The sequence below is a fragment of the Mytilus californianus genome, unplaced genomic scaffold (assembly GCF_021869535.1).
Source record: "Mytilus californianus isolate M0D057914Y unplaced genomic scaffold, xbMytCali1.0.p SCAF_10, whole genome shotgun sequence".
Lineage (NCBI taxonomy): Eukaryota > Metazoa > Mollusca > Bivalvia > Mytilida > Mytilidae > Mytilus > Mytilus californianus.
In genome coordinates, this window is record NW_026262582.1 from 30,723,341 (window position 1) to 30,749,156 (window position 25,816).

Genomic DNA, 25,816 nt, shown 5'->3' on the forward strand with positions numbered 1-25,816 from the left:
TGATGAGGATACAGGGAATTAAACGCTATGATGTGGGATTGTAAATTTGATAAGGATTCAGGGAATTAAACGTTATGATGCGGGGTTGAAAGTCTGATGAGGATACAGGGAATTAAACGCTATGATGCGGAATTGTAACTCTGATGAGGATACAGGGAATTAAACGCTACGATGCGGGATTGTTACTCTGATGAGGATACAGGGAATTTAAAGTTATGATGCGGGATTGTAACTCTGATGAGGATACAGGGAATTCAACGTTATGACGCGGGGTTGTAACTCTGATGAGGATACAGGGAATTAAATGTTATGATGCGGGATTGTAACTCTGAAGAGGATACAGGGAATTAAACGCTATGATGCGGGATTGTAAATCTGATGAGGATACAGGGAATTAAACGTGACGATGCGGGATTGTAAATCTGATGAAGATACAGGGAATTAAACGCTATGATGCGGGATTGTAAATCTGATGAGCATACAGGGAATTAAACGCTATGATGCGGAATTGTAAATCTGATGAGAATACAGGGAATTAAACGTTACGATGCGGGATTGTAACACTGATGAGGATACAGGGAATTAAACGTTATAATGTGGGATTGTAAATCTGATGAGGATACAGGGGATTAAACGCTATGATGCGAAATTGTAAATCTGATGAGAGGATACAGGGAATTAAACGTTACGATGCGGGATTGTTACTCTGATGAGGATACAGGGAATTAAACGCTATGATGCGGGATTGTAAATTTGATGAGGATACAGGGAATTAAACGTTATGATGTGGGATTGTAACTCTGATGAGGATACAGGGAATAAAAAGCTATGATGTGGGATTGTAAATCTGATGAGGATACAGGGAATTAATCGATACGATGCGGGATTGTAACTCTGAAGAGGATACAGGGAATTAAACGTTATGATGCGGGATTGTAAATTTGATGAGGATACAGGGAATTAAACGCTATGATGCGGGATTGTAAATTTGATGAGGATGCAGGGAATTAAACGTTATGATGCGGGATTGTAAATCTGAAGAGGATACAGGGAATTAAACGCTATGATGGGATTGTAATTCTGAAGAGGATACAGGGAATTAAACGTTATGATGCGGGATTGTAAATCTGATGAGGATACAGGGAATTAAACGTTATGATGCGAGATTGTAAATCTGATAAGAATAGAGGGAATTAAACGTTATGATCTTTTCACCTGGCAGTATATGCTTACACTGCCAGAGATTCCGACTCTTTAACGAAAGAAACAAGTGTTAAATGTTTAAATTCTTAGTTTAAGCCCTACACTGGTGATAAACTTCTATTAAACAAATAGGAAAGTGGTCGAATAATTTTATCTTTATCAATATCCGATTTCTTTTATTTTCTTTTTTTTATATAGAAAATGGTTAGTTTACGAGAGGTAGCCGCTTGGTTCAGAGGGGAACAGAACATTTTTTTTAATTTTCTGTATGACATCGTTACGGTACTAAGAAAAAGGAAGTAGTCTTCTGGTTTATCACTAAACTGTAACATTTCATTTTCAAAGAGTTGTTAAAGCGTCGATCATGCGTATAACAAAACAGTCAACGCTTTTACATTATAATATTGCTTCAAAAAGAGTTTACAATTCTAACAACATTTCCAATAATCAATTTTCTCTAATATATTGGTTTTATTTGAGTTATGCAGCCTTAATATAATTGACAATTAAGTACGGAAAATTGTAAAGTGATTTCATTGGTGAATTACAACTTTTATTATTTTTTTATTTCTTTCAAGTGCGGTTTCAAAAATACTGATTAGTGACTTGAAGTAATCAAGCCGTTCATTACAATAATAATGAAACTGCGCATTTTTTATATTAAGATTTGCATTAATTCGTCAACTTCCGGTTTACATGTTTTAATACGATACTAATATAACCCATAAATTAAAACGTTTTCGCGTAACATAGAGGAAAAACCAAATGCATGTCTTTTTACCTACTATTATTATTTTTCTGACAGCAGACAATGTTAGAAATTTCGCCTGAGGTCGACATACAGCTTGCATACTAATGAGCTCGTATAACACGTCAAAATGCTAATAAATATAACTTGTCATTGCCATCAACCATTAGAAGGAAACGTCCACTGGGTAAAAAGAGACACGGTGTTATATCAGGGATAGATACTATTTTCATTTTGGATTTTATCTCTTTACAAATGAAGCAGTAGGGAAAAAAACATATTTATTTAGAAAAGCAAACAAACATTCAAAATGTTTTCATTTGGTATAATTTTACTGACCGTTGTTTCTTTTACAAATGCACAATGGCGACAAGACATGTTTACAACGGCAGAAAACCAATTAAGAAGTATTGTGCAAAACGGTCAGACATTGTTAGACTTTATTTATCAAGAGCGACAAAAGCACGGCGGAGGAAATATGACGGGAGGATCATTAATGAGCCACAATGTCGCTTATTCTTCTTTTATAAATGACGTCGAAACACGTCTCGCCGATATGGAACAGGCGACGCAAGAATTAGTCCGAATTATGAGGACATGTCCTGATGCACCGTTGGGTAAGCTTTATTAATATTAATTGTCACGTATTTGTTCTATTTTTACCCCTACGATACATGTTTTACACTAATTCGAATAAGCAGAAACCCTGGTATCGGATAATCCCTTACTAATATACCCTAAATAATAGCCTCTCTTTAAGGTACGATTGTAAAACCATTATACAAACTGTCATACCACGTCATTGGTATGTACACGTTTTCTTGTGCAATAAATCTTATTTCTATTTCAACATTTCAAATATACCTGTAAGATCGTTATGGGGCTCGTATGGAGAGTCCCATCCGTTTTAGCCCACCAGATTTTGGTAATATTTTTAAAAACTATAAACAGATATCAATCTTGCATTGTTTGGTGCCATATTTCGCATCAACTTTAAAAAAATGAAAATGAACTATCTGTGTCCATATCATTGACGGTCTATACTTATTTTAAATGCTTCAATAGTTTTAGAAGCAATTACATCAACTGGTAGATTATTTCAATTATTTATTATGCGTTGTGAAAATTGTCTAACGAATTGTGTTACTAGGCTTCGATGATTTACTTACGGGTATTTGTTCTTGTAACAGTAAAAAATCTTTCATACGATATATCTTCAATACTTTTTGAATTATAATAATAGCAAAAAATCTTTTATATGGTATATCTTCAAATCCTTTTATCATTGTAAAAGATATACATAACGATTTTAATCCGTGATCATAATATTTGCATTAGTGATCTTGATTTTATTTTGATCATTGTTTAAATTCCACGACCTTCTAGATTCTAGTTTTACCTTAATTAAAATTTACCACTGTAACCTAGTATTGTCCTGTCAGATAACTCCTATAAACCATGTACCAGTTTAGTCCAGTTCAAGCAACTCGGATTAAACTTTTTTGTAATCACAGTACTCGATATCGCTTTCATAATTTTTATTCAATTTTTTTTCAGAATTTTTATTGTATTTACTTTGGTAATTTGGGGGGGGGGGGCATCTTTTTCGTCTTATTTTAATGCAAGGTTTTTGTTTCCTTTAATTTTTGTCCGTCCTCGTTTAAATGCCAAAAAATAAGATATTCTTTAATGAACATAACCTTGTATCGCTACCTAATCTGATCTTTGCTCTTGTCATTGCACTTTTAATTCGTCTTTAATGTACACACCCTTGTATCCCTGCCCAATCTGACCTTTGTACTTTTCATTCGTCTTTAATGTACACACCCTTGTATCCCTGCCCAATCTGACCTTTGTACTTTTAATTCGTCTTTAATGTACACACCCTTGTATCCCTGCCCAATCTGACCTTTGTACTTTTAATTCGTCTTTAATGTACACACCCTTGTATCCCTGCCCAATCTGACCTTTGTACTTTTAATTCGTCTTTAATGTACACACCCTTGCATCCCTGCCCAATCTGACCTTTGTACTTTTAATTTGTCTTTAATGTACATAACCATGTACCCCCTACCCAATCTGACATTTGCACGTGTCTTTTAATTTAATGATTTTATATAGTGACATAACATCAAACATTGTTTATGTCACCTATATGGGCTGTCATTTTGATTTATTTGTATGTGATTAATTGCCTCATGTCAATCTTCATATCTTCATACAATTTTTTCGGTGTATATATCATTGAGTTGCTTGAAACAAAAGAGGGGACGGAATGTAACTAGCACCCTTCGAACATCTCTCTCTATCTATATATTTATCTATCTCGTTCGTTAGGGCAATAAGTCCTAAGTAGGGGCCATCAGTCTCAAGTCAGGACCATTAGTCCAAAATCATGGCCATCAGTCCCAAATAAGGGTTATCAGTCCAACATCAGGGCAATTAGTGCTTAGTCAGGACCATCAGTGCTTAGTCAAGGGCATGATCCCGAGTCGGGGATATTAGTTCTAAATCAGGGTCATCAGTCCTACGTCTGGACCATCAGTGCTTAGTCTGCACCATCAGTCTCAACCAAGACCATCAGTCCAAAGTTAAGGTCATCAGTCCCAAGTTAGGACCATCAGTCAATAAGGAGTTGTAGTATTATTGTCGATGAGACAGCTATCCACAAGCGTCTAAAGGACAAGCGTGTAAACAATTTCAGGTCTTCGTATGGATTTATACCTACATAAGCTACAATGACACCGGCATGACAAAAGGTGAAACAAATCAGAGGATAATTGAAGCAATAAAAAACAATTATAATAACAGCATATTGGTGAAACAGTACAGCATAAGAACAAACTGCACAAATCGGTTGGAATATCAATTTCTTGTTGGTTTGTTTTCTATGTATTTAGACAAACAGTGATCTAATGCCCCGGGATAATGATTGCTCTTGGAATCTCTGCAGCTGTCAGAATAATGGATAACACATTCATGGTTTCATATAAGACAATAATTACATGCCATGCATATTTCATAAGAATTCGTACTTTTGATTGGCTAAATGCAATCGCAAGGCATTCATATATAAAATTTCTTAATATAATTCAACATTTATGACGGCACGTGCTTTTCATGACAAGGTCAAAACAATGCACAGGAAAACACGATAAATGTGCTTTAAATCGTAATTTTTTGGTTGTGGCAATTCTTTTTTTATGTCATTTATAGAGTTGTAAAAGCGTTTATCGTGCACATATTTAGTATAGTGCTTCATATAAAATATGCTTCGGTCAACGCTTTTACACCCCAATAAAATAACAAAAAAGAAGCATTCAATTCTAAAATGTAGAGAGATGTAGAAAGTCCGAGCAGTTCATTTATAACTAGTTCTGCTAGTTTAAGCATGGTTAATAATCGAATAGTCGCAATGAAAGTCCTTTTTAGAGAGAAAATCAAAAAGATATATAATTTCAATTTATTAATCTATAAATAGACTATCATGTCATTTTGTCACATCCATCTTACTCTTGTATGACCCGCTCAAAGAAGATGTGCGACATTTAAATCTATCTATTGTCATTATCATTAATAATTAATTTATAAATTAGTCACAAGTAGTAGTAGCATTAGACATAATCGTGAAATTGACAACAATAGGAACATGATTTAACTAAGATTCTCTTAACATTTGACTTAAAGGCATAAACATTATACTTAAATATTGTTAAAAATGTCGTCACGATGTTTAAATATAATACACGTACCTGTCTTTCTGATGAAAGCGTGTTTATATTAAGGCAGTTAAAGTGTTTTATTAACAGACGTATTGTGAAGTACAAAACATTATTGTCACATTTTTTGTCAAATGTTTTTAAATAACTGTGAAATACGGTTATTCATTTATAAGACAAACAATGCAGAATTGTACACAATATAAAATAATTGAAGCAGACACAAATGTTTTAATAACAGAATTATTGTGTTTATTGTCATGATTTCTGTCAAATAAATTTTACAGGTTGAACTTTCTGTGAAATACAGTTGCTAAACATTCAATGTAGAATCATAAAATAAATAATTTAAAATAATGATGAAGAAAAATAAAAACAAATACTACAGTTTCTAAAATTTGAACAGCAATTGTGTTAAAATGCATTATAAAATTTCATAATTTGACTATTTTGTTCCTATTCTATTATTTTTAATAAAGATTTGACGATAATAATAAAGTAGTAATTTTAATAACAATAGCAAGAAATTGTAGAATAAAATAGTAGACTGGAATTACGTTTTCTTGTATCCACCAATTACTATACACAATTAATTAAAACGACCAAAACGATATCCTTGTTCAATACCCATTTATACATTTATTGCATACATCTGGTACATAAACATACTCTGGATGGGGTTTACAGATTAGAGAACAAGGGACAAAAAAATAAAATAGTAGTGAACAAGAGCACAAAAATAAGGATAGAGAATAATGGTGTCTTAAAATATAAATAATAGAGAATAATGGTCCACAAAAATATAGAAGAAAGAAAAATATCTTAAAAAGTAAAAACATACATAATTTAGGGCCCCCAATCAAGACCCTTGTAGTATATATGACATGTTTATATTTGTGCATGAAATATCCCATCTCTGTTCTTAATGATACAATTAACGCAAGTGACAAAACATATTTTGACAATAACGGCGTCGTTATATATCTTTGATCTATACGGTATACCGGTGATTTAGGGTCATTATATCGTACTATAGGATGCCACGTGAAGAAAACTACATTTAGTTGACATTAAAGTGTTCCTGGTGCAACTTTTATGTACGCTTTGTTTTTCCACTGATTGAGGAGGGGATTGACAAGTATTTGGGATGTGAGATATAAAGGCTAAGAAATTGGGGATGTATAGTGTTTAAAACAGTGGGGATGTGGAATATCTTGGAAAAAGAAGGAAACAGGTGGAATCTGGAGAAAAGTAGGGGAAAAAAATGGAAAGTAAGGGGGTGGGGGATTTACAAAAAAGCGGGATTTGGGAAATGAGAACTCCCGTGTACCCCTTCTCATTGAGATTAAAACGGAGGATTGAGAACCCGTACCAAGCCGGAACTTCATCAGTGGTTGTCTTTATTTAATGTTCTTTGTCAAATAGGGAATTTATTTGGTTTTGATAGACTCGCCGCGATATAACTTTCTTTTGCACTGCGGCGGCATAAAGCAAATATCAAATGGTATTGATAACTTACATATCTTTCTTTCATAGTCTCTTCTAGATTACCTTTATAGATTAGGGGCAGTAAATAGTTGGAAAAATAGTGTAGACACTTGTGAGAGGTTTAGCTAACTATAAAACCAGGTTTAATCCACCTTTTTTCTACACAAGGAAATGCCTGTACCAAGTCAGGAATATGACAGTTGTTTTCCATTCGTTCGATGTGTTTGAGCTTTTGATTTTGTCATTTGATAAGGGACTTTCCGTTTTGAATTTTCCTTGGAGTTCGGTGTTTTTGTTATTTTACTTTTTTGTATATTGTTGTTAAACCGGAAGTTGACTTCATTTTTCTATTTTTGTTGTTTTCTATGTTTCTATGCTTAAGTCGATGCTTGACCCTGAGGATAGATGTAAAAAAAGGGGGGGGGGGGCTTTCAACATTTTGGCCTTTAACATCAAAGCAATTTGGTTTATTCATGATATTTCAAAGTGATTCGAGATTTACAAAGCTGTAATTGCAATCTTCCTTTGAAATATTGACCATAGTCTTGAATTTCTTTATATTTTTGTATCAATTCTTCGACTGCATATCAATTCTTATTTTACTTCTACCATTCAAGTGAACTTCTTCAAAAAACATAATTGTTTCTTTCTTACACAAAAACACTAACTGAATCCGAACATGTCTTAGTCAAGCTGACATTTTTCCTGTAGAATGACTTAGTGTATATAGTGTTCAGAAAACGTTTATAGTTGTTTGTTTCTAATTAAAGGTAAACAAGGAAATATGTTTACATTATTTTTTTTTTATTTCATGGTCATAAACTTTGGTATGTAGGATTGGACTGATATTGTAACATTTTTTACTATCTCACTCTGTAGTAGGTTAAATAGTATTTCATAATTTCTTTAATTTGTCATGAGGGAGTGGATGGGGGTTTACAGAATAGAGAATAATGAACAAAAATACAAAGAATAGAGAAAAATTGACCAAAAAGATAAAGAATAGAGAATAATGAGGTGCTAAAATATAAAGAATAGAGAAAAATGGCATAAAAATTAAAGAATACAGAAACGAAGGATCCCCCATCCACACCCTCTGTCAAGGTATTGTCGGTTTTTCTTCGACTTCTTTTGGTGTCTTCTGAATCTCTATTGTATGTTATACACAATATATTGATGGATGCACCACCCAAAATGTTCTCTAATCTTTCTCTTTGATGTTGTTGTAAAATCAAGCTTTTTTAAAAATCCTATTACAACTTAATCTTCTTATAAAATCCTGCGCTGTATGTATTAATAATACTAGTAATCTTTATTGTTGTAAAGCATATAAAATAAAGCTTGTGACAAAACAAAATACAAATTACAACATTTATACAACAAATCTTATAACAATCAGTTAATCAAGAGTCCCTTGTCCTCAGTTCCACTGACCGTTTTAAAAAGTAACCTAGACTTTGTACCTGTTGAAAAAAATTTGTTATTAGTGCCCTTCTGGTAGCCCTAAACACATTTCTACTAACAGTGCATTGTATCATTGGAAAATGAACTTACATTGAAATAGATGGAACGGAATTTTCTTCGTTCTATTTGAGTTTTGAGATAAAGTAGACCGTTGACCTCAAGTGTCACCAAGCTATTGTACAAAACAATTTATCAACAAATGAGTAATATATAATTTACATAGAAATTAAGTGATACAAGTTTAATCTTAACCTAGCATATGATCAAAAGGGAAGCAAAAACAAATTAGTCATTCCTACAAAAAACTCCGTTTCGACCGGTTAACTGTACCGTTCCATACCGACTTTGTACAGTATACTAGAAGTAACAAGATAACTTTTCATACTTTGTTATAATTTTATATCCGTCATTTTCTAAACAAGCAAACATTATTTTAATTGACATATTAATAATGTTAATAATAAAGGTCGTGTCATTTTGATCACATGACTTCTTTTCTCATATTGACGTCAATGATTTCACCACGTGCGGTTTTCCTTTAAGCCATTCATCAAACTAAATAGAATATAAACATTTTCATTGGCTATTATACCACATCTTATTAATATTTATTACCACATTGTTTCCCTCTTTTGAACTTAAAACGACCAATTAACAAGCTTTGACCAATGGTCAAGTAACAAATGCAGGATATGATTAAGCTTTCTGTACATTTTGATCCCATATTTCAATAAGAATATGAAAATAGAAAGGTGCAAATAAACTCATCAAAGATACCAGGATTACAAGTTCGTACGACAGACACGCGTTTTGTCTACATAAGACTCATCAGAGTCGCTCGAATAAAAAAAAGTAAAAAAGGACAAATAACGTTCGAAGTTGTAGAGGTTGAGGTCCCAAAATTCCGAAAAGTTTTGCCAAATACAGCAAATGAGACAGCAACCCACCAAAAGGTCAAGGATGTAAACAACTACAATTCATAGTACAAACTTCAACAATTAGTTTGTATTGCCCAGATTAAAACTTGTCATTCCCCTTTCTATAAAAACGACTGACCATGCATTGTATAAAAAAAAACGAATTTACAAACAAATTGTTAATAGTTGTAGTTGTATACGTGGCTTCAATACTTTTGTATTTCGGGGAATTTTTACATTAAATTTTTAGAATTGTTGCAATTATTAAAAATAAGACATAAGCAAAAAAATTATTAAACTATTTCAGTGTTGTATAAAATAGATCCTAGAAATTAATGATGTGTCATTTGAAGACATGTTTAACACCGCCACATTATATATGTGCCTGCACCAAATCAGGCGCCTGTAAATCAGTAGTTGTCTTTGATCGCAGTATATATATTTGTTTTTCGTTTATTATTTTGTACATAAATCAGGCCGTCAGTCTTTTCGTTTGAATGGTTGTACATTTACAAGTCGTTTTGGGGCCTTTTATAGCTTGCTATACGGTACGGGGTTTGATCATTGTTGAAGGCCGTACGGTGACCAATAGTTGTTAACATCTACGTCATTTGGTCTCTAGTGGAGAGTTGTTTCGTTTTCAGTCATACCACATCTTCTTATCTTTATATTATATAATATGTGACGTTTTAAAAAGACGCGAAAGATACTGTGACCAAGGAGACTTTCAGAGCTCATAAGTCTAAGAGAAACTGACAATGTTTAAAGTGACCTTACTAGACTTAATTTAATTATGTTGTCCAGTTTACTTCCAGGTAAGTTTTATGCGTATATAACGAAATGCGAATCGATATATGTAGCTAGAAAGATTCGAATACATGCATACTTAAATGTTACGGAGCTATCATTTAGTTTTTAAGGGGGGATAAACTAATAAAAAAAGGCAGGACCGAATAGAGTGAAAAATAAAAAGGCAGAACAGAAATTACAATTAAAAAAAAAATGCAGGACACAATTTTTCATCCTTGCCCCCCCCCCCCCCCCCCCCTCCCCCATAAAAATGAAATGGTAGCTCCCTTAGGATTAAACCGGTAAAGGAATACACAATTTTAAGGATCAATTTTACAACTTAATAATTAAAAACATATTCCTCAAATGCAGAGATTTGATTGTTTATTTTATTTTTCTTTTCAATTCTTGTTCTGAGTGGTAACCATCTTTCATTATTTTTCGATCATGGGAGATTGAATTTCTATATTAAAAGTTTCAGTCCTTATAGGTTCTTTATATTCCATGTTATTTTAGGTTCATTAGTACCAACTATTCATAAAGTACATCTTAGTTCTATAAACTACTCAAATGCTAATACATGTGGTAAATCAATCATTCTGATCAAGGTCACTGGAAGGTCAACTTTGATTTCACCTTGATCTTTTCAAATTTTATGTAACACCTGACTCTAATTTTAATGAACATGTTGTATGTGCTATAAACAATGTAAGTGATAATTTATAGTCTCGACAAACACAAGGAATTGTTTTTATCCTACATGCACATGGTCGTACTTGTGACAGGAATATTTTGATACGAGATGTCTTAACATATCAAATTGTAGAGTTAGTTATAACTGTATGTATTTTTTTAAGGAAATGCCTGAACCAAGTTAGGAATATGACAGTTGTTTTCCATTCGTTTGATGTGTTTGAGCTTTTGATTTTGTCATTTGATAAGGGACTTCCGTATTTTTGTTATTTAACCTTTTATATCAGCCAAAAATATATATCACTAATTTGGAAAAAGTAGATGAAATATACATCAATCAGACAGGTCCCAAGGACAAAGTAAAAATTTATAAGAGTAACAAAGTCTTGAACAACCTTCAGTTATATTTATGTGTATCTATACAATATGGCAAGCGCTATCCTTTCTTTTTTTTTTTTATCTCAATCATTAATCAAACAGATAATAAAAAATATACAATATGTATACATTTTAAAATGTGCCCTATGCGACACATGGCGCTAACGGGAGTTGCATGTTTTAAGTTGTAATACATTTTCAAAACAAAGAAAATATGACGGAATTTTATACTGCAACTAGTTGTGTTTATTTCCTAAATAAAGTAACACAGCTATATTTTGTGCAATGTCAATTTCATCATGGATCACTTTTTCCACAATCAAGGGTTCATTTAGGGATGAACTTAAAAAGGTATCTATGTATGAATTTAAGTTGCAGTATAAAAACAATATTAGGTCAAAGTCAGAAAAATATAAACTTTTTTGTATTCGACACAAAACTGGAGAAGGCCCTTCCCCAGTTTCTCAGCCTCATACAAAAAGTTTACATTTGACATTGACCTAATATTGTATATGTCTCTGTCTCCTGATTTGGCACACACAGTGTTGTGTCACTGGTAAATATGAAAATAAAGATATGTTGTTTGAACACAAATGATACAACTATATATCTACCAGCCCCGTGTCGACGATACCACATCGGTATATCAAATGGCGAAAATTCATTGATAATGTAATTTCATGCAAGAAATGGTTAATAAACTAAAACGAATTGTTCAATTGAGCTTCAAATAAACGCTTTTAACAAAAAAAGAAGCCTCAAGATACAAAAAAAAAGAAAAGAATCAAAAGTGAGAAGTCGCAACTGGCAAAATCATGATAAAAAACGAAAACTATTAAAACGTTACATAAAAAAAAGACTGATCAAATCGAACCCAACCAAAACAGGGGTGATCTCAGTCGCACCAGAAGATTAAGTATATCCTTATAAATTCACTGTAAAAATAAGGAGATGCAGTATGATTGACAATGAAACAACTATCCACCAGAGACCACATGCCATAGATGCGAGCACTCTCTTCATTTAGAAATAACATAAGGAGAAACCGTTTTATCGGAATATCTATACTAAATCAATTATTATGACAAATTCATGTCAATCCGTCCTGTAGATCAATCAAGAGGCTGAGGTCACTCGAAAGTATTTATGAAGCCTAATGTCTGTACAATGTAGTTTTGGTGTTTTAGGTTGTATTAACATTGTGTCTGCCCAACTCCTCTTTGTAAACATGCTTTCTAAGGTAATTATAAATAGATATAAGAAGATTTGGTATGAGTGCCAATGAGACAACTCTCCATCCAAGTCAAAATTTATAAAAGTAAACCGTTATAGGTCAAAGTACGGTCTTCAACACGGAGCCTTGGCTCACACCGAACAGCAAGCTATAAAGGGCCCCAAAAATTACTAGTGTAAAACCATTCAAACGGGAAAACCAACGGTCTAATCTATATAAAAAACGAGAAACGAGAAACACTTACGAACCACATCAACAAACGACAACCACTGAACATCAGATTCCTGACTTAGGACAGGTGCAAACAATTGCAGCGGGTTTAAACGTTTTAATGGTACCAAACCTTCATCCTTATCTGAAACAATAGTGTAACATCACAACATAGAAAGGTCTATATCAGAGAAATATAAGTGTAGGATACCTATTTAAGTACCTCTAGATAACCTTACTCAAATTTAACACATTTCCCACTAATCCTGTCAATAAGAGTCTAGTAATTAATTATGGTGTTATAATATGTTATCAAAGTGATTATGGAATGTATAATAATACTTGTTTAATTTCAAAAACTTATCATGTCGAAGGATTTTATCCCGCACCATCTCGACTGCATAAAGTTCCTACTGTTTTTAAAATATCCGTCTGTCTATACCTAGACATTTGAGATTTGAAGAACTTTGGATATACACAATCATATTATACACTTCACTTAGCTTTTAATATTCTTATGTGTATGACATTTTAAAACGACATCATTAGAGTGGGCATATGTAACCGTTCTTTATTTATATCATTATTTTGTCCTGTTTATTGTATACTTCCACCTTTAAGATACAACAAATTTTATCACGTGATTTATCAGAATAATTGTTTTTGCAGCGCCACCTCCACCAACGAACGTCATCGTAGAATCAACAACCATCGATAATGTATCATCTATCGTCGTTAAGTGGGATCCACCATTTAACCCACCAGAAAATATGCAATATAAGGTAAGAGAAGGGTAGTCATTTTATTTTTACTCTATGAACATTTGTATAAACAAGTTAAGACAAGGATGGTACTAAAGTAGTGTAAATCTGAATTTTGAAAATGCATAACACAATTTACATTTAAGAACAGGATAGTCTAAACATAACTAAAACCAAAATAAAATAAAACCAAACAAACAAAACAAACAAAACAAAACAAAAGTGAATTAAAGGAAAAATGGAAAGAACACCAATGAGATAGATATGGTGTTGTAGAAAGGAGTCTATAAGTCCACATATAAACTTGAACAATATACATGTGTCAATACAACATATAAACTTGAACAATATACATGTGTCAATACAACATATAAACTTGAACAATATACATGTGTCAATACAACATATAAACTTGAACAATATACATGTGTCAATACAACATGTCAGGTTCTTAATTGAGGTCAAACATAATTGTGAATAAATTTCTTAAAAACTATCGACCGAACTCCCTAAAGACCGAAAAATCGGATATAACGAAATATACCCAATAACTAGGTTTCTGCCTGGGAACTTGCAAACGGTATTTTACTGTTTTTATTTTTTATCAGATCTCCATCTCATAATTCATAGTATAACATGCTCAAATGTAAAAAGCAAACTAATTAACATCTTTGACAATATAATTATACAGTAAAAAGTGTAGTGACGTCAGTTGGTTCGAGGGCATTGGCTTACTCTGTTCCGCATTCAACACGCGTCGCATTGAAATGTAATTAAATCATATTATTTTGCAAGTCCAGTGTACTGTACCTTATAAATCAAATCACAGTAAAAGAAAAATTATTCAATGTACATTTACAGGAGGAAACGAGTCAAACAGAGATTTTGAGGTTAAAATAATCATTTAATTTTCTGGGAGAAAAGGGGGGGGGGGGGGATTTTGATAATGAATATCCTGGCCTGAGCATAAGACAGGATGGAAATGAATATTCTGCAACACAAATGCAAAGTTGTGTACAAAAGTGAAAAATAGGTTTCGAGTGGCGAAGCCTCATAAAAAAATAAGCGTGCGTAGCAACAGTTGAAAATGAATAATAAATCCGCAAAAAAAAACACCCTCCTACCACCCTACCCCCCTCATACAAGTATCATACATAATACATCATGAAAAACCAGACAAACAGACTTAATCAAACAGCTTTCAATTCTCCGTTAAAAGGTGTACTTTGTACCAGTGGATCAGAATGGTATGCAAACAGCAGGAGAGGTGGTATTCAGGATCTGTGATTCAACACAGACAATAGCATCTATCACAGACTTAACCCCTAGGTCAAGATACAGGATCAGAGTAGGAGCAGTAGCAGGCGCTGTAGCAGAGGGCGCTAGCATGCCACTCAATGTGAAAACTCCAGATATAAGTAAGATATTGTTAGTTGATATGCAAGAATAACGATTGCCAATGAGACAACTATCGACCAGAATCCAAAATGACTTGAATGTCAGCAATTATAGGTCACTGTACGGACTTCAACAAAGATCAAAACCAAAACCATTTGAACTTTTAAATGCTCCGACAAAAATGAAACTCCCGCCGTCATAACAGTTTGTATACCTTTGTGTGAGAAAGTTGATTCAGGAAAAATCGAATCCTTCAAATCAGATTTTACTGGAAAATCGTAAAAGACAAGCGGAGCTGACCGGATTTTGGTAATTGCTCTTTTGACGCGCACCTGTTCAGTAATTTATGCATACAATGTGATAAAAGAATAACAACAGTAAGGTTTTCGTAAAGGACATGAATGACAATTGTTTGTTTAACCTTAGGTACATATAAGATCTACATTTACATATATACATGTAATTACTTAAGTCTTTTGCATGCATATATGTAAGAGTCGAGCATGTCACAGTCGTAATTATTATTACATATCGGTCATTAAAAGGTTAACTACTAGTGCATGTACATTAGTTATAATAAATGTCTGTTCTCCTGTATGTTATGTATCTGGTCATGTGGTCTCTAGTGGAGAGTTGTTTCATTGGCAATCATACCACATCTTCGTATTTTATACGAAACTTAACAAATAAAACTAAATTGAACACTTAGAAAGCAACCTCTGAACCAGCATCATAGAATGACGACCTACTAATTATCTCTTATTGTAATACATAACCAAATTTATAAACCGTCGGTTCATATTAATTTCAGCAAGCATTAAACTTTACCTAATTTGAAAGCTTCTTTAGAGTATAATAACATGAACGGTAACAATTTTACCGCATCAGATGCACATTTCGACAATAAATGTCTCATCAGTGATGCTCGACGTAAAATAAAACCTATTACAAGCGCTGAAGAGCTGGGTAAACCACAAATGTCCACAAAATAGAGAACCAAACACAGACAAGAAATCAGAGCTATACGGTTTTGCCAAATACAGCGAAACTAATCTATTCCTTGGGTAAAAAACATTAGTATTTTGAAAAATTCGGAAAAGTTTGGTGAACAGTAAATTTATGCTTATGACCATATCAATGATAATTGATATCAACACAGAAGTTCTGACTACTGGGCTGGTTAAGCTGCATTTGATTTAAATATAATAATTCATTTCAGTACCGTCAAGAGTACGTAACGTGATGGTCAAATCTTCAACTGCAAATACAATTACTTTGATGTGGAATCCTCCACCTGTTATGGGAGATCTCATGTCCTACGAGATTTACTACGAGGAGAACCCTATCAATAAAATACATATAACAGTCAAGCCTCCAAAGAACATGTACGTTATTAAAGATTTGACAGAGGGTACCAGTTACAAAATTCAAGTGTCTGCCAAGTCAGACAATGGTGAAGGAGAAAAAAGTATCCCCATAGAAGGATCAACTCAGCGATTTAGTAAGTATTATCAGAATATTACATGGCATTTTTCATATCAGATGTATTATCAGCCCAAGGTTCAATATCAGCCCAAGAGCCGAGGGCTGATAATATATCCGATATGAAAAACGACATGTTATGATCTTTTTATCATATGCTTCAACAAAGGAGAAAAATAACAGTTTAATATATTGATCCTTTTAAGTGATTCTCAAGTAGAAGTTCAAAAAGTGAAAAGTTTACGGACGATGGACGCCTGGAATGTAATACATCCGATATGAAATCTTTCTATCATATGCCTCAACAGAGGAGAAAAACAACTATTGATATATTTTTATATTGAAGATAAAAAATCATGATAAAGAGTATGATATGAAAAATGACATGTAATGATCTTTTTATCATATTCTTCAGCAGAAGAAATACAGACAAGAACTATTTTGAAAACTTTGAAAAAAATGCATTTATTGTATTATTATTTTTTTGGGCACTTTTCATAATGTTTTTTCCTGTTAACTTATACTTGTTTTTTAGCCAAATTTGTTATATTTTCCACGGAAAACCTACCATTGAGGTGTATTTTCCGGAATTTGCCGAGTGATGTCGAAATGCCATGCGATAACGTTACGGAAAGGCATGCGATAATAACTGGAAGCAGTTGATAATCTTTTCAAATCAGTCCGCTAAGCACCATTTCGAAAAATATGGAATTAACGCAATTTAATGTTATTATCAAACTGTAAAATTATAAGTTATTTACTCTAAGTATATGATAATGGATTGTATCACAGCTATCGAACGTATCTGCTGGTAATAATCATTATATATATAATCATCTCTTTGTAGCATACCCATAACTTTTTATAATGTTATATTAAGTTAATGGTTGTCTTGCATTTTGGTTGACGAATCTATACGAAAGACGATGCAATGCGTATCTTAATTTCATTGCCTCAATTAATTAAAATAATCTTGAAATGAAAATTTTAGATATCGACATTAGTTGTATGGATTGTTTTTAAGTAATAAAAATAAATTCCTAGTCCAGATATTGAATCAAATTTTGATAGTCACAAATATGTTCATTGAATTATAATATACTTATTTGTTGTACAGTTCCAGGCGCACCACAAGCTTTCAAGGGAGATGCCATTAACAAGACAGCTGTTGTTGTAAGATGGGCCCCACCTCCTCCTAAACCTGGAGATGGTATAATCCGTGGTTATCTCATTAACTACACTGACGTCCGGTACACGGATGTAGCCGAGCACAGAGTTGGAGCGGACGTGTTCGAAACTGTTATTACTAATTTAACCCCAGCCCAGGTCTACTACTTCCGGGCCTTTGCATTTACACACAAATCAGTCGGAAGAGGAGGACCAGTTATCGCCCTTGAAACTCTTGCAGATGGTATGTATAACTCTGGTTTTAATCTATTTTTGCGTCAACTAAAATATTCAAAACCTATATAAAAAGAAGGATATGTGGTATGATTGTCAATAAGACAACTATACACCAGAGACAAAATGACATAAAAGAGACAACTATAGGTCACATTGAGTCCATCAACAATGAGCAAAACACAAAAAGTTATTTGTTCAACTAGTTATTGCCCCGAGTAAAGAAAAGTGTAGGAGAGTTCAAATGACGAAGATTACGGCAATTATAGATCACTATACGTATAATTAGTCACTCTACCTGCATGAAATAGAGTCTCGGGACCCGATTTTTTTTTTAAATTCTAAAAGCAAACAATAAATTTATTTTCTCATGTTTTGTCTTAAATTTCTATTGTTCAGTTTTCTTTCTAAAGCACTGTGTGTCTTTGTTCTTCATTTCGACCATAAAAATGAATAAGCAGGGGACGCAACCCGAGAAAACACAGCTTTGGTACATGTATTGCATAGCAAAATCTATAAACCTGTAAAGATACATGTATTATTCTATTAATACAATTTACCTTATATCTCACTTATTATGGTTAACCAGAAAATAAGTTATGACATTTACATTCGTGTAATACTTATATGATTTGCATAATTAGGAATCCTCTATTATGATGATGGTTAAAAGCCAATCTGAAAGAACATTTTGGCAGTTTATTTTGTAATAAACTTTGTTCACCAAATCCTCTTTCTAACCAGTGGCGACTCGGATTGACCTTACATTAAAAAAACCAAAAAGACGAATAAGCATTATTTTAAATAGACAGTTGATATAACAACATACCCATTAACAAATTAGCAGGATTAAACATCAATGAAATTATATGTTGTGTAAATTCAATGAGACAGCAACCCGACGGCACAAATAATCAAAACAGTTGTCCAAACCATATCAATTAAATCTAAATCAAATATACAAAATAAGTTTGTAAATGAATTAAACAGAAACCTTAACGATCTTCCTTATAATTATGTAAACGTGTCTAAATAACAAAAGTTAACAATAAACCCAGAGAAATTGTAAATCTTCGAATAAAATATTTTTCGTTTTGTATTATTACAATCGAAGCAAAAACTTGTACTTTATATACAATAATACAATTCGAAAAAAAATATACGGACAATACTAATAACAGATAACAAATCCCTAATTGATTATTAACAATCTTCAAAATAAAAATATCATCAAAAGGGTAAACATAAAAAAATGAAAACAACACTTTATATATTTCATGCGTCCGAAGCGCTTTTCTGGATTTACCTTCATCAGGAACGCTCAAAGACGAATATTTGAAAACCAAGGATGCATAAGAACCGAAACACTAGAAGAGCTATATATTCAATAGGACCTAAAAAATAGCCAAATTCATCTAATATTAACTTTTCCTGAGGAAGTTGAAACCTTAGTTTCTTTATAATTTCAAGTGTTGGATAAAGATATTCATTTGTTATAATTTCAAGTGCTGGATAAAGATATTCATTTGTTATAATTTCAGTGCCATCACCACCTCGTCAACTACAGATCATGACCATTAGAGAAGAACCACCAAAGATTGCATTGACATGGTTACCTCCCCTTCACACATACGGAAATCTTAAAAACTATACATTAGTATGGGGTGTCCAAAACGGCGCAAATCGGACAGAATATATCAGTAAAACAAGACTGGAATGGAGTTCTGATTTCCTTGGTGAGTATAAAGATGATTACTAATACATGATATAAAAACAAACACAAATAAGTTAGAAAGTAATATAACGAAGTACAAAGTGTGTAATTCAAATTATAAATTACCAAAAGACAGAAAAAGACAGGCCAAAAAGAAAAAAAATCGTAAGATATACAATAGATTGAAAAGATAAAGACAACGCCACGGCAAAACCAAAGACGTCGAAAAGACAAACAAGTTAACAAAACACTACATAAAAAACTAAATACTGGGCAACACTAACCCCACATGAAAAAAACTAAAGACTGGGCAACACTAACCCCACATGAAAAAAACTAAAGACTGGGCAACACTAACCCCACATGAAAAAAAACTAAAGACTGGGCAACACTAACCCCACATGAAAAAAACTAAAGACTGGGCAACACTAACCCCACATGAAAAACTAAAGACTGGGCAACACTAACCCCACATAAAAAAAAACTAAAGACTGGGCAACACTAGCCCCACATAAAAACTAAAGACTGGGAAACACTAGCCCCATATAAAAAAACTAAAGACTGGGCAACACTTACCCAACATAAAAAACTAAAGACTGGGCAACACTAGCTCCACTTAAAAAACTAAAGACTGGGCAACACTAACCCCACATAAAAAACTAAAGACTGGGCAACACTAGCCCCACATAAAAAACTAAAGAATGGGCAACACTAACCCCACATAAAAAACTAAAGATTGGGCAACCCTAACCCCACATAAAAAACTAAAGAATGGGCAACACTAACCCCACATAAAAAACTAAAGACTGGGCAACACTTAACCCCACATAAAACCCTAACGACTGGGCAACACTAACCCCACATAAAAAACTAAAGAATGGGCAACACTAACCACTAACCCCACATAAAAAAACTAAAGAATGGGCAACACTAACCCCACATAAAAAACTAAAGACTGGGCAACACTAACCCCACATAAAACCCTAACGACTGGGCAACACTAACCCCACATAAAAAACTAAAGAATGGGCAACACTAACCCCACATAAAAAAACTAAAGACTGGGCAACACGAACAACACATAAAAATAGAAGTATCTTACACATATAGATATAGGATCGATATACCAGACACAATTTCTATAACCACATTAGGAAGAAACTTAGTAACCAGTTACGAAAAGGAATACGTCCACATGTTTTATTGTGTTGATTAATATGTCTGAACAGAATGATATGCATATAATGACATATTTATGTTTATTAAAAATATCTGTTTACCAGTCGTGTTTTGATAATGAATACCTTGTAAGAGTCGTGTATTTTCTTAATGAATATCTTGTAAGGGATTTTATTTATAACTTATGATATATAAATTAATGAAGGAAAGAATGTATGGACGATTTTGAATCAAAGCATTACTAGTGGGCTAAAAGTTTAAATGAATATTACTGCGTATAAAAAAAGTTTTTTCAGAGCAAATTAAAACTACTTTGAAAAACTAATCAAAGATATCAAGCTTATAATTTGGTTCGCCAGACGTTCGTTTCGTTTACATAAGACGCATCAGTGGCCCTCGAATCAGAACAATTAAAAAGTCAAATCAAATTCGTAGTTGAGTAACAATAAACACAGAAAATTACGAAAAATTGTGTAAAATACGATTAGGCAATCTTTTCCTAGTTTGAAAAACCTTTAGTGTTTGGAATAGTTCAACATTGCATAAACAGTTACAGGAAATGAACACATAAATGAAAAAAGTAAAATAACAAAAATACCGAACTCCAAGGAAAATTCAAAACGGAAAATCCTTTATCAAATGATAAAATCCAAATCTCGAACACATCAAACGAATGGAAAACAACTGTCACATTCCTGACTTGGTATATAGAAAATGGTAGATGGTTTTATAGCTAGCTAAACCTCTCACTTGAATAACAGTCGCATAGAATTCCATTATATTCCATATCCACTCATTTCAGATGATGACACAACCCACGTGTTCAGACTCTCTGCTGTTAATAAAGTAGGCTTAGGAGAAGCTGCTGTTACAACGTACATGACTCCTAAAAAAGGTAGGCAGTATTAATTAAGACACAGTTGTATTGCTATCTCCTTATAACTGGTTGTCTCTACCAGATAAGTTAAGTACCTCTCACGAAAGGTGTTGTATGTGACTCCTTGAGAACTTATTATCATTATATCTTTTACTTTGTTTGTTTATCTCTCTTAATTGGTCCATGTTCCAGTTTAATTCTTTATCTTTAATATCGCTAGTATGCCCCACCTACGATAGTAGAGGAGCATTATGTTTTTTTCGGTATGTGCGTCCGTTCGTTCGTCCGTCCGTCCGTTCGTCCGTCTGTCCCGCTTCAGGTTAAAGTTTTTGGTCAAGGTAGTTTTTGATGAAGTTGAAGTCCAATCATCTTGAAACTTAGTACACATGTTTCCTATGATATGATCTTTCTAATTTTCATGCCAAATTAGAGTTTTGACCCCAATTTCACGGTCCACTGAACATGGAAAATGATAATGCGAGTGGGGCATCCGTGTACTATGGACACACTCTTGTTTTTATTGTAATCTAAAACTGCATTATTTGGTATAATTTTGTGTTCACTTGTTAGCAAGAAGGTCGACTAGCCTTGCATTTCTTCAACGAAGTCAATATTTATGACATGGTTGTAATATTGTACTTGTTTATAGTTATAACATGAAATCTGAAAATGTAATTTACATTTATATTGATTACTTATTTTCAGTACCGATCATTCCACCGAATGTAAAAGTGGCTCGTTTACAACTGCAATCAAATGGTTCAACAATATTAAATGTCACGTGGTCTAGTCCGCCAGTTTCCGTAGATGGATTCCGTATTCTCTTTAGAAAATTCCAGCTTGTGTACAGTGGACGATGGGAACTTGTGGAAATATTCGATCCAGAAGCACGTAATGTAGAAATCCCATTGGTTGAACCAGATTATCCATATATAGTAGTTGTCCGAGGAATACCAAAAGGACAAATTATGAACATGTATAATACACATCAAACCCATAATATGAACCCTGGTATGCATGGTATGGGTCCGCCGCCTCTTTAGTTGAAGAAAGTTCCGAATGTTTTAATAAAAGTATTATTGTTACGAACATTGGAAATTGTTTGCAGCATTGGAGAAAGGTTGATGTGTTTGATAATTATTACGCATTGTGGATTAATACTATTGACCTGTGTGTCAATAAAGTATTCAAAAGTATCCATTAAAAAACCTTTTAAACTTAAGTTTAACTGTTTCGACGTTGAAACATTAGTATTAGGAGTATAATTGTAACTTCTTGTTAATTTTTAAATGTAATTGGTTTATTGTTTCTCGAGGGTCTGGGTGGGGTTTCTCGAATACTGCATAATGGGTTTAAACAAAATAAAGAATAGAAATAATGTGCTATAAAATAGAATATAAAAATGAAAACCTCCTTCTCCTTCAAGACCCTCCTACAGTATATCAACAAGAAATTTATTTTGATGTTACAGCTTTTCACCTTATTTATATAATTTAGTTTGGAGGGTTGGTTGTTTTTTCAGTTCTCATATTTGAAGAAAGCATTTTTTTACACACTCAAAGAGATGCTTTGATATGTATTAGAGGGGGTTCGAAAATAAATTTTATCCAAGGAACTGTTTGTTTAATTGAGAAATCATTAAGTAATACATGCTGACGTTTAAACAAAGCATCAGGGAAAACGAACTTTGTTGTAATTGAATATGAACATAAGATAATTAATTTCTTATTCTGACAGGGTCCCCTCCTGTTTTATTAGACATTTGTATTCAAGAGATGAAGTTTGACCTACGTTCATTCATTACAAGTACATCCACCATTTTTACATAAAAAACCTGTCAAAAACACGTAGGATGTTCTTATTTTTGATTAAATTTTGTTATACACTTATGTAAAGTATTTATTTGATCTGTGCTTGGCCAAATGTTGGTATAGACTGTATTAATTGGTACACATTGTATATAATCGTCATTATTCAATTCGGTCAAGGTAATAAAAATAATTGATAAAAACGCTGTCAAAATAAATGCGTTTAAAAGATGATCTCTCAAACCTCAACATTTTACATTTACACAGGTCTTTAATGTTAGTAAGTGATCACAAATGAAGAATTGTATCATAATCGATTGCCAATAACATTAAGTCCTTTAAATTATTATATGAATCAGTTATACATTTTTTTCTAAGAGCAGAATGCCTGTTGCGGTAAGGTTTTTTTTATTTTGATATATGGTACACCAAATATGTAGTGTTTGGAACATTGACTTCCCTCATTTTTTTATAAACTGTACAAATAAAGATATTTTTTTTCATTTCAATCATTGTCGTATCGCACTTAATTATTTGACAAGATATGAATATAGGACCAGGTTTGTTCGGAGGTAAAACTGGTTTGAATTCTACCACACTTTATACATATCACACTAAAGAACTCATCACATATAAAGACTAAGGCTATCTAGACTATGTGTTGTTGGTTAATAATTTTCCTTGCTCATACGTCTTGTTTTTGCGGAGTCGATTTGTTGGACTAGTGAGTTATATTGTCCAATATTTATTGTGATTGCTGATATTTGTTTTATGTGTCATTGTTTATGTCATATTTATTGTGTGCCTTTTTATTTGATGATGACGGTAGATCTTTCATAGTTTCTGTTTGAATAAGTCTATCTGATAAAGATTCGGACCGTTTTAGAACTTTACCTTTTGTATGAATACATCACTTATGTTGAGCACTGTATGATGCCCTCTAGAATTCTAGGTTATTTTGATATTTGTTTCTGTCCCAAAAACGTATATCCAATAGCTTTTCTAATTCTCAGTTATAGTCTTCCGAAATACTCGTGTTTGTAGACAGTTATATACTATTTATTTTCCAAACTTCAGATTTTAGTAATAATGCATTGCTTAAATTATTTATACATATATATCTGTTTGTCTGTTTTGTCCACTAAGCTGGACATTCATTGCGTTTGATACAGACTAAGCAGGAAATACTTATCCTGTCGCCACACCCAGTCTCTTGATTTGTGATGCATGTGTATATCACTCAACGTTTTTCTCTAAGTTTTGCATATGTAAATGGATTCAAGGCTTTTGCATCGGTAAACCATTGTTGCTATTATCAAATTTTTACCCCCAAAGTTTTTGTATTCTTTTCGGGTTGTAATTTTGTCAAGCGACACGCGATGACAGTCCTCCACTACTATGCCTAAGGGGATGATTAACAACCTTTGACTTCCTTTGTGGGTCTCGCACGGTTGATGTTACGATTGATGTCGCATATAGAGCAAGTATGCTGGCAATCTGGAAAGTTTGAGTCCTTTGCTAAAACTAAATTAGCATATTGTACAGTCGTATTTTATAGTTATACTATCCGTTTACAATAATATTCAGTTTGTTCACCACAAGATGGGTATAATACAATTTGCTGATAGTGTATATTTCAATATGTAACTTCATATTTAGAAAATTTAATTAGCAATTACTGAAAATCAATAAAGCAGTTTTTAATTGATTATTGATGGTATTAAAAAAGGAGAGAAGAAACCAAAGTTTTGAGTTTAAAAAAAACAACACGTACGTTTATAAATCGTGTTAACACAATATTACTCATCACTAATCACATATAAAGGGAAAACTCATTAAAAACCTTTTAAACATTAAACCAATATCAAATTATATTTGATATAAAAATATATTACTTTCTTTGAGGATTGCACAATAGTATCACTTATAGTGTTAAATCATACATCATACATATAACTACTATTGAAACATGAACTATATTTATTAAATTTATACGTTATCAACACAACATATTTGATTGTATATTTTCATTTCCATATATATATATAGGTCGTAGTTCATAACACATGCGTAATTCATGAGTTATCACGGATGTCCCATACGTCATCTTGCGAAACCGCAAAATTTGTCTTGACATCCAACCTCACGATATTTTTCAGATATTGGAATAATTTCATGTCACTGTGTTCTGAGTTGGTTTACTGTATATAAAAATAAGGAGGTGTGGTATGATTGCCAATGAGACAACTATCCACCCAAGTTCAAATGAAGTGGACGTAAGCAATTATAGGCAACCGTACGGCCTTCAACAATGAGAAAAATCCATACTGTATAGTCGGCTATAAAATGCCCC

The 25,816-nt window shown here is 32.9% G+C and overlaps 1 protein-coding gene across 1 annotated transcript; it reads left to right on the top strand.

Moving 5' to 3' along the window:
- Positions 1-2,096: 2,096 nt before the first annotated feature.
- On the top strand, positions 2,097-23,972 carry LOC127717922 (fibronectin type III domain-containing protein 2-like). Its single transcript, XM_052223792.1, has 8 exons — positions 2,097-2,568; positions 13,513-13,625; positions 14,824-15,022; positions 16,222-16,503; positions 17,602-17,895; positions 19,427-19,621; positions 21,581-21,673; positions 22,361-23,972. The coding sequence occupies exons 1-8, from the start codon at positions 2,262-2,264 to the stop codon at positions 22,696-22,698; spliced, it is 1,821 nt and encodes a 606-aa protein (XP_052079752.1). The 5' UTR covers positions 2,097-2,261; the 3' UTR covers positions 22,699-23,972.
- The last annotated feature ends 1,844 nt before the right edge of the window (positions 23,973-25,816 follow it).

Excerpts from the sequence above, each read along its gene's own strand:
- LOC127717922 (XM_052223792.1), top strand. The coding sequence starts at position 2,262 with ATGTTTTCATTTGGTATAATTTTACTGACCGTTGTTTCTTTTACAAAT. Across the intron at positions 15,023-16,221 it reads TGTGAAAACTCCAGATATAA|TACCGTCAAGAGTACGTAAC; the intron begins GTAAGATATTGT and ends AATTCATTTCAG. Across the intron at positions 21,674-22,360 it reads GTACATGACTCCTAAAAAAG|TACCGATCATTCCACCGAAT; the intron begins GTAGGCAGTATT and ends ACTTATTTTCAG.